Here is a 14,122-nt window from a genome sequence, read left to right as displayed (position 1 = left end):
AAACTCCCTGAAAAAGCACAAGAACAAATCCGCACAGACACACCCCTGGAGCCCCGACCTGGGGTATTCTATCTGCTACCCAAGATCCATAAACCTGGAAATCCTGGACGCCCCATCATCTCAGGCATTGGCACCCTGACAGCAGGACTGTCTGGCTATGTAGACTCCCTCCTCAGGCCCTTCGTTACCAGCACTCCCAGCTATCTTCAAGACACCACCGATTTCCTGAGGAAACTACAGTCCATTGGTGATCTTCCTAAAAACACCATCCTAGCCACTATGGATGTAGAAGCCCTCTACACCAACATTCCACACAAAGATGGACTACAAGCCGTCAGGAACAGTATCCCCGATACTGTCACGGCTAACCTGGTGGCAGAACTTTGTGACTTTGTCCTGACCCATAACTATTTCACATTTGGTGACAATGTATACCTTCAAATCAGCGGCACTGCGATGGGTACCCGCATGGCCCCACAGTATGCCAACATTTTTATGGCTGACTTAGAACAACGCTTCCTCAGCTCTCGTCCCCTAATGCCCCTACTTTACTTGCGCTACATTGATGACATCTTCATCATCTGGACCCATGGAAAAGAAGCCCTGGAGGAATTCCACCATGATTTCAACAATTTCCATCCCACCATCAACCTCAGCCTGGACCAGTCCACACAAGAGATCCACTTCCTGGACACTACGCTGCTAATAAGCGATGGTCACATAAACACCACCCTATATCGGAAACCTACTGACCGCTATTCCTACCTACATGCCTCTAGCTTTCATCCAGATCATACCACTCGATCCATTGTCTACAGCCAAGCGCTACGATATAACCGCATTTGCTCCAACCCCTCAGACAGAGACAAACACCTACAAGATCTCTATCATGCATTCCTACAACTACAATACCCACCTGCTGAAGTGAAGAAACAGATTGACAGAGCCAGAAGAGTACCCAGAAGTCACCTACTACAGGACAGGCCCAACAAAGAAAACAACAGAACGCCACTAGCCATCACCTTCAGCCCCCAACTAAAACCTCTCCAACGCATCATCAAGGATCTACAACCTATCCTGAAGGACGAGCCATCGCTCTCTCAGATCTTGGGAGACAGACCAGTCCTTGCTTACAGACAGCCCCCCAATCTGAAGCAAATACTCACCAGCAACCACACACCACACAACAGAACCACTAACCCAGGAACCTATCCTTGCAACAAAGCCCGTTGCCAACTCTGTCCACATATCTATTCAGGGGATACCATCACAGGGCCTAATCACATCAGCCACACTATCAGAGGCTCGTTCACCTGCGCATCTACCAATGTGATATATGCCATCATGTGCCAGCAATGCCCCTCTGCCATGTACATTGGCCAAACTGGACAGTGTCTACGTAAAAGAATGAATGGACACAAATCAGACGTCAAGAATTATAACATTCAAAAACCAGTTGGAGAACACTTCAATCTCTCTGGTCACTCGATCACAGACCTAAGAGTGGCTATACTTCAACAAAAAAGCTTCAAAAACAGACTCCAACGAGAGACTGCTGAATTGGAATTAATTTGCAAACCGGATACAATTAACTTAGGCTTGAATAGAGACTGGGAATGGATGAGTCATTACACAAAGTAAAACTATTTCCCCATGGTATTTCTCCCTCCCACCCCACCCCCCACTGTTCCTCTGATATTCTTGTTAACTGCTGGAATTAGCCTACCTGCTTGTCACCATGAAAGGTTTTCCTCCTTCCCCCCCCCCCTGCTGTTGGTGATGGCTTATCTTAAGTGATCACTCTCCTTACAGTGTGTATGATAAACCCATTGTTTCATGTTCTCTGTGTGTGTGTGTATATAAATCTCTCCTCTGTTTTTTCCACCAAATGCATCCGATGAAGTGAGCTGTAGCTCACGAAAGCTTATGCTCTAATAAATTTGTTAGTCTCTAAGGTGCCACAAGTACTCCTTTTCTTTTTGCGAATACAGACTAACACGGCTGCTACTCTGAAACCTGTAAAGACCATGAGTTCTCCTAGTATTTTTTAGGGTATGGAGGGATTCATCAGTCTTGGCTGTGAACAATTTCAAGCCCTCAAAGGGAAGATCAACAGAAGATTATACTTTTCAGAAACCCAGGGAGGTGGAGACAAGAAGCCTGTTGCATAACTCTGGCTGTAGCAATGGATAATGCCACTGTGTCTGATGCATGCAACGAAGTTTGAAAGGCCATCCATGCAAGAAGGTGACCCTCCAAGATGACTGCTTTGAATTGTTTTGTTTTTTTGTCATCAAGGATGCAATCAATAAACTCAGACATCTTAGAATAATTTGTGTGATTGTATTTGGCCATTAGTGCATTGTAACTGGCGATTCTGAATTGCAGAGTCACTGACCAATAGGCCTTGTGCCCAAAGAGGTCTAACCACTTCCAGTCTTAATCATACAGGGTGGTTCTGGAGTGGTGTTGTCTGCGCCATTCATTCATGGCCTCTACCACAAAGGAATTTGGTGAGGTATGTGAAAACAAAAAATTCAGATCATTAGAGGGAACTTAGTAATTCTTCTCCGCTCTCTTACAAGTGGGCGGTATCATTGGTAGTCTGCCAGATGGTTTTTGCTGGATCTATGAGTGCCTCATTTATGGGGAGCGCAATCTTCGATGAGGTTGATGTTTGCTAAGTGTCCAACAGCTTGTGTTGAGACTCTGCAACTTCTTCCAAGGGTGTCCTGAGCAAGTCAGCAATCCTTTTAAATAGCTCCTAGAATGGTTTAAAGTTATTAGCTGTTGTAGGTAGTGGAGGCATGACTGCTTTGTCCAGAGAAGATGGAGATATTGGTTGGTGGGGTGACTTCTGTTGAAGCACATCTTTTAATTGCCCATGGCTGGGCGGATGTTACCGGTACCAGTGAGAATTTGGAAACCAATATGCTTCATACATAGTAATTTATTTGAGGAAGAATCACACAAGCAGTTAAGGTTACACAGTACACATCTTTTCCTATAAGCCTCAGCTTCCCTTGCATACATCCTCAGTAACTATGTTATCTCTACACAGTATCCTGATTGTCAAACATAGCAAGTATATCTACCAATTCTAGATGGAGACGTCTTTTCTTTTTTTCCCACTCAGGTACTTGGTCTGTCAAATATTCCCGAAGCAGGGCCTAGGTCACCCTGAGCCCTTCTGGTTCTAGAATCCCGCAAAGGTCCCTCAAAGCCGAGTCTAGGTTATCCTGAGGACTTTATCTCACAGTCTCGAACCTCTTCAGATGTTAATTGGGGAACTAATCTAATTAATTTACTTTGCTTAGCATTTTATATCTTTTGCTCTCAAAACAGTCACAAGTCCCAGAAATATGCCTTGTGGGCGTTTATTACTGGTATACTCTACTTAATATTTCAGAAGGGACTGCGAAGCAGACACCGACACAGACCAAAGCTCAATCATCATTTACCTTCTCATCAATCATTCACTTAAGCTCTCAGCATGATGCCATCAGAAGTAATCATTTCGACCCAGGTCAGCTTGTGCCAAGCTCACTGATCACAGGATATTACGTTTTCTTTACTTTGTGAGCTCGTCCCTGCTGATATTCCAAAGTTCAGTGTAGAAATATACATACAGATCGAGCCATTATTAACCATTTCAGTGCAGTTCCAGCACCTTCAGTGATTTTACATCGTTTATCTAATGCTAAGAGAATCCTGCTCCCAGAATCCTCTAGCAAGTTCAGACATACCAAGCCATACCAAACTCGTGCTTGCCACATTCATTCGTATCAGTCACAGCAGTTGAACATAAGTTGGCACCAGCCCAACAACTTCCTAATCCAAAGTCTCCTCACGTTCTTCAAAAGTCTCCTCCAGAGGCTCAGAGGGACCACCTACCAAGGCTGATGGGGAGCATCTCAGTCTCTCCCTGTGAGTGCTAGGAGACCTCAAACACTGTTGCCTGTACACAGCCCATAGATCCCAATAAGGCCATTGCAACAGGATGATATCCGGGTTGTTCTAGTGGACCTGGTCTCGTGATTGCCAAAATGGGTGAAGAGTGGTATGAGGAGTAAATGTCCCCTTCCTCATCATCACCCTCCTCACTGGAAAAGGGTGGGACCAATCTGGATAGTGGTGAAAACTGACACAGTACGAGTATGCCGGAATAACACTGGTACCTAGAAGGGGAGATTCCGGTGTTGCAAAGACTAGCAAGTCTTTATGGAAAAGGAATTCTTGCGATACTGTGAGCATCGGTACCAAAGAGGATGTTTTTGGTGGTGCCGCTGTAGTTGCCGGTACCGATGTGGCTGTGCTATGTACCGATGTGGCTGTGCTATGTGCGGAGCTGCTCAGTGCAGGATGTTTAACTGGCTCAGTCGGTACCTCATTGCCACTCCTCTCAGAAACGGCTCACTTAGGGTCTTTAGCTTTCGTATTACCTGCAGAACCGGAGGATCCCACCAACGCGCAGGTCAGTGATGGCCAACCTGTGGCCTGTGGGCCGCATGCAGCCCATCAGGGTAATCTGATTGTGGGCAGAGAGACATTTTGTTGACATTGACCATCTGGAGGCACAAACCCCACGGCTCCCAGGGGCTGCGGTTCGCCGTTTCCAGCCAATGGGAGCTGCGGGAAGCGGCACCCAGCATGTCCCTGCAGCCCGCCACTTGTCGCAGCTCCCATTGGAGTATATGTAGTGCTCCAGTATATGTGTATATATAGTTCTTTTGGGAGCAGTATACATAGCCACTAATATTAGGGGCATGTCAATCCTAAATACATCATGTTTAAATTGTTTGGTTCTTTTGTTTTTGACCTAATTTGAAACAAACAAAATATGCTCTAGCACATCATGGAAAAACAGATTTTCTTGGCAATCCAAGTGATGTGAAGAAAACACTTGAAGTTGTCCCATCTAGTTTTCCATCATCTCAAGAACTCTGAAGCAGTACTGTATTCAACACATCACTGATATTTTTATCTATTAGTTCTAGCAAATTTGACATACCTCGTATACGATACTGTTATCATCCCATATGATACAAGTGTTGCCCCTTGTAAGGGAGTTTTCCATGAACTGTTACTGTTTTACAGGCCTGTCTCCTTTTAAACACCCCCTCATGGGGATCCAAGTGCATTACATAGTATCAAAGAATTTGTTTTGATTAATATTCCTAGTGATTTGCTGTTCTCTTTAACTTTCTCCTTAAAGTCACCTTCTGATCTTAAGACTTACACACATGCTCTTTTAAATATACTGAAGGTCAGCAACAGATGTCATGCTTGGCAGTAGTTTGAAAAGCAGAGGGAATTGCACAAGAACAAAAAGATCTAGAGCCAAGTGCATGACAGGAAATTCATAAAGACACCCACTTAGCCAGCCCTACTGAATAACAAAGAAAATAGATGTTCCTCATTGACTGGCTGAAATTATGCCAAATGGATGCCTTTTCAAGGTATTCCCAGCCTTGCATGATATTGTATTGCATACGGGGCTTAAGTAAAGCAGTGATTTATTTGCAGGGACTGGAGGAAGCCCAGAAAATTCAATTTCATACTCATTAAACTATCTGTTCCCTGATTCTAAACATTCAGTAACTCCCTACCCAGAGCTTAGCAATGTTTCCCCTCCCCTCTATATTATTCTGTGATTTCTTACCATTTACAAAACATATTAAGACATTCTGTTTATATTAGTTCACAGCTTCAAAATCCTTATGTGGTTTCTTCACCTTGCCCACCCCTCACCCCCAGGAACTCCACAAATAAATCACTGGACTAGGAGATATAAAGAATTTCAGTATCATAAGCACATGCTTTTCCCTGGTTTCAGAGTAGCAGCCGTGTTAGTCTTTATTCGCAAAAAGAAAAGGAGTACTTGTGGCACCTTAGAGACTAACAAATTTATTAGAGCATAAGCTTTCGTGAGCTACAGCTCACTTCATCGGATGCTTTTCCCTGTTATATAATAAATAACCAATATAAAACACTATTAAAAGACTATCCCTGATCTGAGGCTCCAACATTCTGTCTCTCAGCTCCACTAAAATCAAATACAAACTCTATATAACTACTGAATATGAGTGCCTTCTAGAACGCCTCATGGTCACACTTGCCACATTACTAGTTAAATTAACTCAATTAACTGATTATTATTATACAAATAGGGGATGCAAGTGTAACTTAGCTCATACATGCTTCTTGATATGTTTCTCTCTATTTTACCTCTAGTTCTTTTATCCAAAGCCAAGCATCTTGCAAATTCTCTTCATTAACTTCAACAAGTTTCTCTTGCCAAGCTACTGCTTGAGCATCAAATTTCACAAAGTTAAATCTGCTTTTGTGTCTCAGTTGTTCCTGTAAGAGATAGTCAGTTGCATTTTTCTCAATATTAAAAAAAAAAAAGCCCAACCCATGTTACGTTTGGAGAGAAACATCGACAAGAGTAGTTTTCATTCATGTATAATTGGTAGTATAATCCCAATAAATAATGACAAGTATTCTTTATACATATATGTTAGGTGGGAGATAGTAGCATCACCTATTATTAAGTTTGCCTGACATTTCCCATTATAAGATCCTTCAGTTGTTTATAATTTTGTCATGAATGACTATGAATTGCCACTTTGAATGACAATAAATAGCCATTGGGCCAGGGAAAGAGAGTGAGAATGACTCTATAGTCTGGTATTTAGGGTATTTACCTAGGATGTGGGAGACCCAAGTTCTAATCCCTTTTCTCATCAGGCACAGGGGAGAATTAAATATGGGTAAAGTGAAGTGACAAGTCAGTCATGGATTCCATGATTTTACGTGACCTCCACAACAGCAGCCTCACATCATGGGGCTCAGACTTCCGCGATTTATTTATTGCCCACGTCCTGCTTGTGACTTTTACTAAAAAATTTTGCTTTTGTCAAAATGCCTGAAAGTCCAAAAGAAATTTTACAGGTTTAAATGAAATGTTTCATTTCAACATTACCAAAATGTTTTTTTCTTTCAGTTCAGTCAAAACTATTCAGTGAACTCAACACAAATTCACAAACTATTCTGGTTAACCCAAAAAAGCATTTTTTGGTGAATAAATTATTTGTCCAAAAAATGTCACCCAGCTCTAGTTACAAGCCTTTGGAAAAATCACAATTCACACACGCTCAGTAGAGAGTTGCTAGAGCCTTGCTAAAATCTCCAAAGACTCCATCCGCAGAGGGCATGCTCCAGCCTAGGGATAAGCAGGACTTCTCTACAACTACTGCTCTCTGCTGCTGCTGGCCGAGATTGGGCACCTGAATTGACAGCATTTTTAGGAAAATCAAATGTTTTTGCAAAATGTTCCATTTCTTTAAAAATGGCTACTAATTTTAACTGAAAACAATGTGGAGGGAAAAAAAGCTTCAACCAGCTCTAAGTGCTAGTACTGCTACACATATCAGGTTTTGGGAATCACCATTTTATCTAACCTGAATGAGCTGAAGTATTTTCTCCTTCACAAGTGGAAGTTTGTCCCTCATAGACTGAGATGTATCAATGAGAATATAGATGTGATCTTCAAGCACATTCCCAAAGAGTCCTCTGCTCCCTCGCTGGAGCCATTTAACCCTGGGGGGGCGGGGAAAAAAAAGTCACCTGAACATGGTGTGAAAAGCAACATTTCAATAATCTTTTGGAGACAGGCAGGCAGCATAAAGCAATATGGTAACAATAAAACCTAAATCTGCTAGATTGAACCATCTGTCCCTGTGAGCGACCAAGCTGTTCCTACTGCTCAGTGACTTTACTCCAGACCCAATTCAGGAAAGCACTTAAACACGTGATAAAATCCATCCCTATTCAGGGAACCACTTAGGGCCCTGATTTAGTAAGAAATCTAAGTGCTTAAAACAACTTTAATGTTAAGCTCATGTTTAAATTCCTTACTAAACAGGAGCCTTAACCACATGCTTAATTTTTAATTAACTGGATTTAAGCACAGGCTTAAAAGTGTGCTTGAGTGCTTTCCTGAAAAGAATTATTGTCCTGATTCAGAGCCTCTAACCAGTTCCACTTTAGGTTCCTCTGGAGAGCTGTAACTACCTGCGTATATTGCAGTGTGGGATATTAACGAACAGTGCAGTGGCTCTGAGATAAAGATTACTCACTTCTATACAAGTTAAAAGAGAATGATGCCATAAAAAATAAAAGAATCATGTCACATTTACAGCTGAATGACATTTTCTCATGAAGTATTTCAGAAAAGCATGTGATGTACTCTACCAAGATTTCATGACAAATGGACAAGCCATTCAAAATAGAAAATTTATGCTGATGTTCTCGGATTTGAAATATAAAATCCTGGACTCTCAAATCTTTCCTGCTTTCACTGGCATGTGAATTTAAACCAGAAGAAGATAGGATAAATCAAGGAAAGATAAGAAAAACCTGGATGTTGCTAAATATATTCAGGCACTGATACCGTTGGTGGGAAGAAACATAAAAAACTATAAAGAGAAATGCTTGAACATAATTGTTTCTGTGAGAACAATGAGAACAATCCCCAACAGACAAATATTATAAGAGCCAGGTTATGCCTATTAATTGCATGCCTGAGCTCTGGGTGGGGCAGAGCCGCACCGCATCAGCAGATGCTCTGGGAAGGATTATGCTTGAGAGAAGCAAAAGGCCTCTTGGAGCTCCTGGGGAGCTCCGCTGCTGAGCCACCCCTAGGATTGAGCACCATGTTCTCCTCTCGATGGCCAGCCAGCAGATCTAGTTAGGGTGTAGAGCAGGGTGTGACAATCAGAGTCCAAACACCCCAATGGGGGTACAAAGGATCTGAACACCAAATAATAAGCAATTGAATCAAATGGTTGTATACAATGTTACTGTGTATAAATATATGTCAAAAAAAGGTCTTCTATGAAAGCTTGTAGTGTTCTGACATTGATGGTCATTAGGAGAGGTGTTTACAAGTTATGGCTATGAATATAAGTATGTATATACGTTTAGAACATTGTAACTGTGATACAACCACAGCAACACAACAAAGCCCCGGCTGGGATGATTTACTTGGAAATTGGTCCTGCTTTGAGCTGGGGGTTGGACTAGATGACCTCCTGAGATCCCTTCCAACCCTGATATTCTATGATTCAATGAACACATCACAACAGAGGGATGAAGCAATCAGGCAGGAAGGACGCTGTCCATACTAGTTGTTCACAAAAAACTAACTTCAAGTACCCATGCATTGCCCAGTCAGAAAAAGAAAATAGTGGGATTAATTGGGAAACAATGAAACAACTTGAAATTGAAATGAAACCCCCAGTCTTGGAAAACTAAGAGATAAGGGAATTTCCTCCATCATGCATCACCAGAGTCTGAGAGAAAGAAAAAAAAAAATCTGCAAATCCTCAAAAGAGAGGGGGTTTGAAGTGAAGGACATCCAAAAGCTGAGAGCCAGCATCTATGCAGGGTGCTGTCCATGGAACACTGGATCCCTCTCTATGACAGGGGCACACTGTGAAACTATTGTACTATTACCTACGTACTATAGCAGTGTGGGATATTAACGAACAGTGCAGTGGCTCTGAGATAAAGATTTCTAATATAATAGTAAGTAGGTAACTTATACCAGAAAAAGGAATTTAGCTAATATAGAAGTAGAAAGCCTGAGATTGACCTTTATGTTTATTTTCCGTGTGACTTGTATGTGTTTGCTTTTCCTCACAATTTTGTTTTTGAATCACTGATTTTTCTATTAAATAAACCTTCTGCTTCATTCTACTCCAAGCAGGTCTCTGTTGTGCAAACTGCCTGGAGTGTGTGTGTCAAAGTGAACTGATAACAGAGGTCAGTTTTCACTCCTTCAGGGGTGACATACCAGAGGGGAAAAGTCCAAGTATCTGGTAGTTAAGAACTCAGGGAGATGGATTTGGGGAGAGTTGGGACTAGACATGCTATTGGGGGCACACTGCGAAGAGTAACCAGGCTCTGAGTCATAGCTGCATACTATTAAGGCACCCAAGATTATAGGGCAGGTGTTGGACAGAATCCATTACTAATTAAGTGATTCCCAAAATGTCCCAGAGGGCCATAGCCTAACCCTCTCTCCACTCTTTTTTGGGGTGGGTACTAACTGGGAGCAATCTGTGCTCAGAAGTGCACAGAAATTGCAATTGTTACTGGCTCCTCTACAAGGAGATACTTGTGATTCTCAGATGGAAGGTGCTATACATGTGCAAACAATTTTGAATTATGATCTATCTTACTTAATATTTATTATTGTAGCATCTGATTTGAACAAGAAACTTACAGCTCATAGATAAATGGAGTAAATGCCTATCTAGTTTCATTGTAAACTTTAAAAGTACCTTGGTACCTTTTACTAAAAGGCAATTTTTCAACTTCCCATATCAATGCTCCTCAATGATCAACAACAGGCATTCATACACTCCTAGTTGCAGAAAATTAACTATTTTTCCTTCCACTCGAACAGAAGAATGCAAGGTTACAAAACTGTGTTCAATCCATCCATCAGTCTTTCCTATTAAATGAATACTAAGAAGTCCTACCCATAAAGGTCCAACTTCTTTATAGTTTTTATTGCGTGTTTACCAGCCGCTTCCGTCTCCCATGGTTGTAAACTTTAAACATTTCTGCATTAGAGCACAGATCTGAACAGATTTCATTTGAAACCAAACTAACCTTCTTTCCATTAGTCCAAGAGCATTCTTCATTCTCTCTTCATACTGCCTGTACTTCTCAGTAGAGACATACACATGAACCACAGACCCATCTTTCCAGTAAGTGTGCACAAATTTATCACAGTATTTTGCATGGATTATTTTCTTATTCGTCTCCTATAGGAGCAAGGAATTATGAATGATATGTTTTAAAATGTGATCTTTGCAATGTGCTGTAACAACATTTGGAAAACACACTTAAAAGGCAGGGATCTACGCCTGCTGCAACTGCATAGCTGCAGAAGTAGCCACAGATTATAAACCTGCTGAGGACATTAGCTCCTTATACGAAATCAATAGAAACTATTTCCCTGTCCTCTTGGCCTGCTCTTAGCTAGAAAGAACAGGAGAAGTAGTATAGCGAAAAGTGCTCTGGTGGAGCTTGGGAAGAGCAAGCAAAACACAGAATAATCCAACCCTTCACACTTTGTTTAAAAACCCAGTACTATTAGAGCACCTGAGGCCTCTAGATCTCCTAGACCATGTAGAACAGAGAAGAAACTGACAAACATTCCTTTGCCCCATTCCACGGAGTCAGAAAGATAAGGAAAAACAAGTTGTTGCTGAAACCATCCCTCCATCCTTCGCAGCAGATTACATGAATAATGGGGGAGGATAGGCAAAGCTGTCCTTTCAGGGCAAAGAGAGGATCACTTCCACTCCATTTCACTTATGAACCTCTTCATCCTGTTCCATTAACAAGGTTTTATTATAATCCTCCAAATAAGAATGTGGTTACAAACAGATCACATGCTGTATAAAAGGCTCATCTATAAAGTTTCATTGCAAGTCTGAAAAGCAGAAAGAAGCTGAAAGGGACAAAGCATTCGAGGGAATCTTAGCAGTACTTACAGCATCAGTTTGTAAAGATTCATCCTCTGGCTTGGCTTTTATGTCAACCACCCCATCAGCATGCCGAAAAGTACAGTCAGCAAGTGCTTCATACAACGTTAGCTTCTGAGCTTTCAAGCCATTCTTCTGCAACCACTCCTTAGAACTTATATAATCCTCAGAATTTGGCTCAGGCACTGGAAGATCAGTTGTGGTTGCTGATTTGAAAATATACACAATTAGCTGTACTTAACATAATTCACCAAAGATTTCAGAGTAGCAGCCGTGTTAGTCTGTATTCGCAAAAAGAAAAGGAGTACTTGTGGCACCTTAGAGACTAACAAATTTATTAGAGCATAAGCTTTCGTGAGCTACAGCTCACTTCATCGGATGCATTTGGTGGAAAAAACAGAGGAGAGATTTATATACACACACACAGAGAACATGAAACAATGGGTTTATCATACACACTGTAAGGAGAGTGATCACTTAAGATAAGCCATCACCAACAGCGGGGGGGGGGGGAGGGAGAAATACCATGGGGAAATAGTTTTACTTTGTGTAATGACTCATCCATTCCCAGTCTCTATTCAAGCCTAAGTTAATTGTATCCAGTTTGCAAATTAATTCCAATTCAGCAGTCTCTCGTTGGAGTCTGTTTTTGAAGCTTTTTTGTTGAAGTATAGCCACTCTTAGGTCTGTGATCGAGTGACCAGAGAGATTGAAGTGTTCTCCAACTGGTTTTTGAATGTTATAATTCTTGACATCTGATTTGTGTCCATTCATTCTTTTACGTAGAGACTGTCCAGTTTGGCCAATGTACATGGCAGAGGGGCATTGCTGGCACATGATGGCATATATCACATTGGTAGATGCGCAGGTGAACGAGCCTCTGATAGTGTGGCTGATGTGATTAGGCCCTATGATGGTATCCCCTGAATAGATATGTGGACAGAGTTGGCAACGGGCTTTGTTGCAAGGATAGGTTCCTGGGTTAGTGGTTCTGTTGTGTGGTGTGTGGTTGCTGGTGAGGATTTGCTTCAGATTGGGGGGCTGTCTGTAAGCAAGGACTGGCCTGTCTCCCAAGATCTGAGAGAGCGATGGCTCGTCCTTCAGGATAGGCTGTAGATCCTTGATGATGCGTTGGAGAGGTTTTAGTTGGGGGCTGAAGGTGATGGCTAGTGGCGTTCTGTTGTTTTCTTTGTTGGGCCTGTCCTGTAGTAGGTGACTTCTGGGTACTCTTCTGGCTCTGTCAATCTGTTTCTTCACTTCAGCAGGTGGGTATTGTAGTTGTAGGAATGCATGATAGAGATCTTGTAGGTGTTTGTCTCTGTCTGAGGGGTTGGAGCAAATGCGGTTATATCGTAGCGCTTGGCTGTAGACAATGGATCGAGTGGTATGATCTGGATGAAAGCTAGAGGCATGTAGGTAGGAATAGCGGTCAGTAGGTTTCCGATATAGGGTGGTGTTTATGTGACCATCGCTTATTAGCAGCGTAGTGTCCAGGAAGTGGATCTCTTGTGTGGACTGGTCCAGGCTGAGGTTGATGGTGGGATGGAAATTGTTGAAATCATGGTGGAATTCCTCAAGAGCTTCTTTTCCATGGGTCCAGATGATGAAGATGTCATCAATGTAGCGCAAGCAGAGTAGGGGCATTAGGGGACGAGAGCTGAGGAAGCGTTGTTCTAAGTCAGCCATAAAAATGTTGGCATACTGTGGGGCCATGCGGGTACCCATCGCAGTGCCGCTGATTTGAAGGTATACATTGTCACCAAATGTGAAATAGTTATGGGTCAGGACAAAGTCACAAAGTTCTGCCACCAGGTTAGCCGTGACAGTATCGGGGATACTGTTCCTGACGGCTTGTAGTCCATCTTTGTGTGGAATGTTGGTGTAGAGGGCTTCTACATCCATAGTGGCTAGGATGGTGTTTTTAGGAAGATCACCAATGGACTGTAGTTTCCTCAGGAAATCGGTGGTGTCTCGAAGATAGCTGGGAGTGCTGGTAACGAAGGGCCTGAGGAGGGAGTCTACATAGCCAGACAATCCTGCTGTCAGGGTGCCAATGCCTGAGATGATGGGGCGTCCAGGATTTCCAGGTTTATGGATCTTGGGTAGCAGATAGAATACCCCAGGTCGGGGCTCCAGGGGTGTGTCTGTGCGGATTTGTTCTTGTGCTTTTTCAGGGAGTTTCTTGAGCAAATGCTGTAGTTTCTTTTGGTAACTCTCAGTGGGATCAGAGGGTAATGGCTTGTAGAAAGTGGTGTTGGAGAGCTGCCTAGTAGCCTCTTGTTCATACGCCGACCTATTCATGATGACGACAGCACCTCCTTTGTCAGCCTTTTTGATTATGATGTCAGAGTTGTTTCTGAGGCTGTGGATGGCACTGTGTTCTGCATGGCTGAGGTTATGGGGTAAGCGATGCTGCTTTTCCACAATTTCAGCTCGTGCACGTCGGCGGAAGCAGTCTATGTAGAAATCCAGGCTGCTGTTTCGACCTTCAGGAGGAGTCCACCCAGAATCCTTCTTTTTGTAGTGTTGGCAGGAAGGTCTCTGTGGGTTAATATGTT

At 42.5% G+C, this 14,122-nt stretch overlaps 1 protein-coding gene across 9 annotated transcripts in view; it reads right to left on the bottom strand.

The window, feature by feature from the left end:
• The window catches only part of VWA3B (von Willebrand factor A domain containing 3B), a 138,356-nt gene that overhangs the window by 83,054 nt on the left and 41,180 nt on the right, over positions 1–14,122 (bottom strand). For all 9 annotated transcript variants that reach the window (XM_038387796.2, XM_043491439.1, XM_038387792.2 and 6 more), the window contains 4 exons: positions 11,574–11,770; positions 10,684–10,838; positions 7,464–7,602; positions 6,229–6,360 (listed from right to left, as the gene is read on the bottom strand). In XM_038387796.2, the coding sequence (XP_038243724.2) occupies positions 6,229–6,360; positions 7,464–7,602; positions 10,684–10,838; positions 11,574–11,770 (623 nt within the window). The remainder of the gene's footprint in view (positions 1–6,228; positions 6,361–7,463; positions 7,603–10,683; positions 10,839–11,573; positions 11,771–14,122) is intronic.

This window comes from Dermochelys coriacea, chromosome 1, assembly GCF_009764565.3.
Source record: "Dermochelys coriacea isolate rDerCor1 chromosome 1, rDerCor1.pri.v4, whole genome shotgun sequence".
In the NCBI taxonomy this organism is placed as follows: Eukaryota; Metazoa; Chordata; order Testudines; family Dermochelyidae; genus Dermochelys; species Dermochelys coriacea.
The sequence above is the reverse complement of the archived record's forward strand: the minus strand, read 5'-3'. Positions and strand labels throughout refer to the sequence as shown.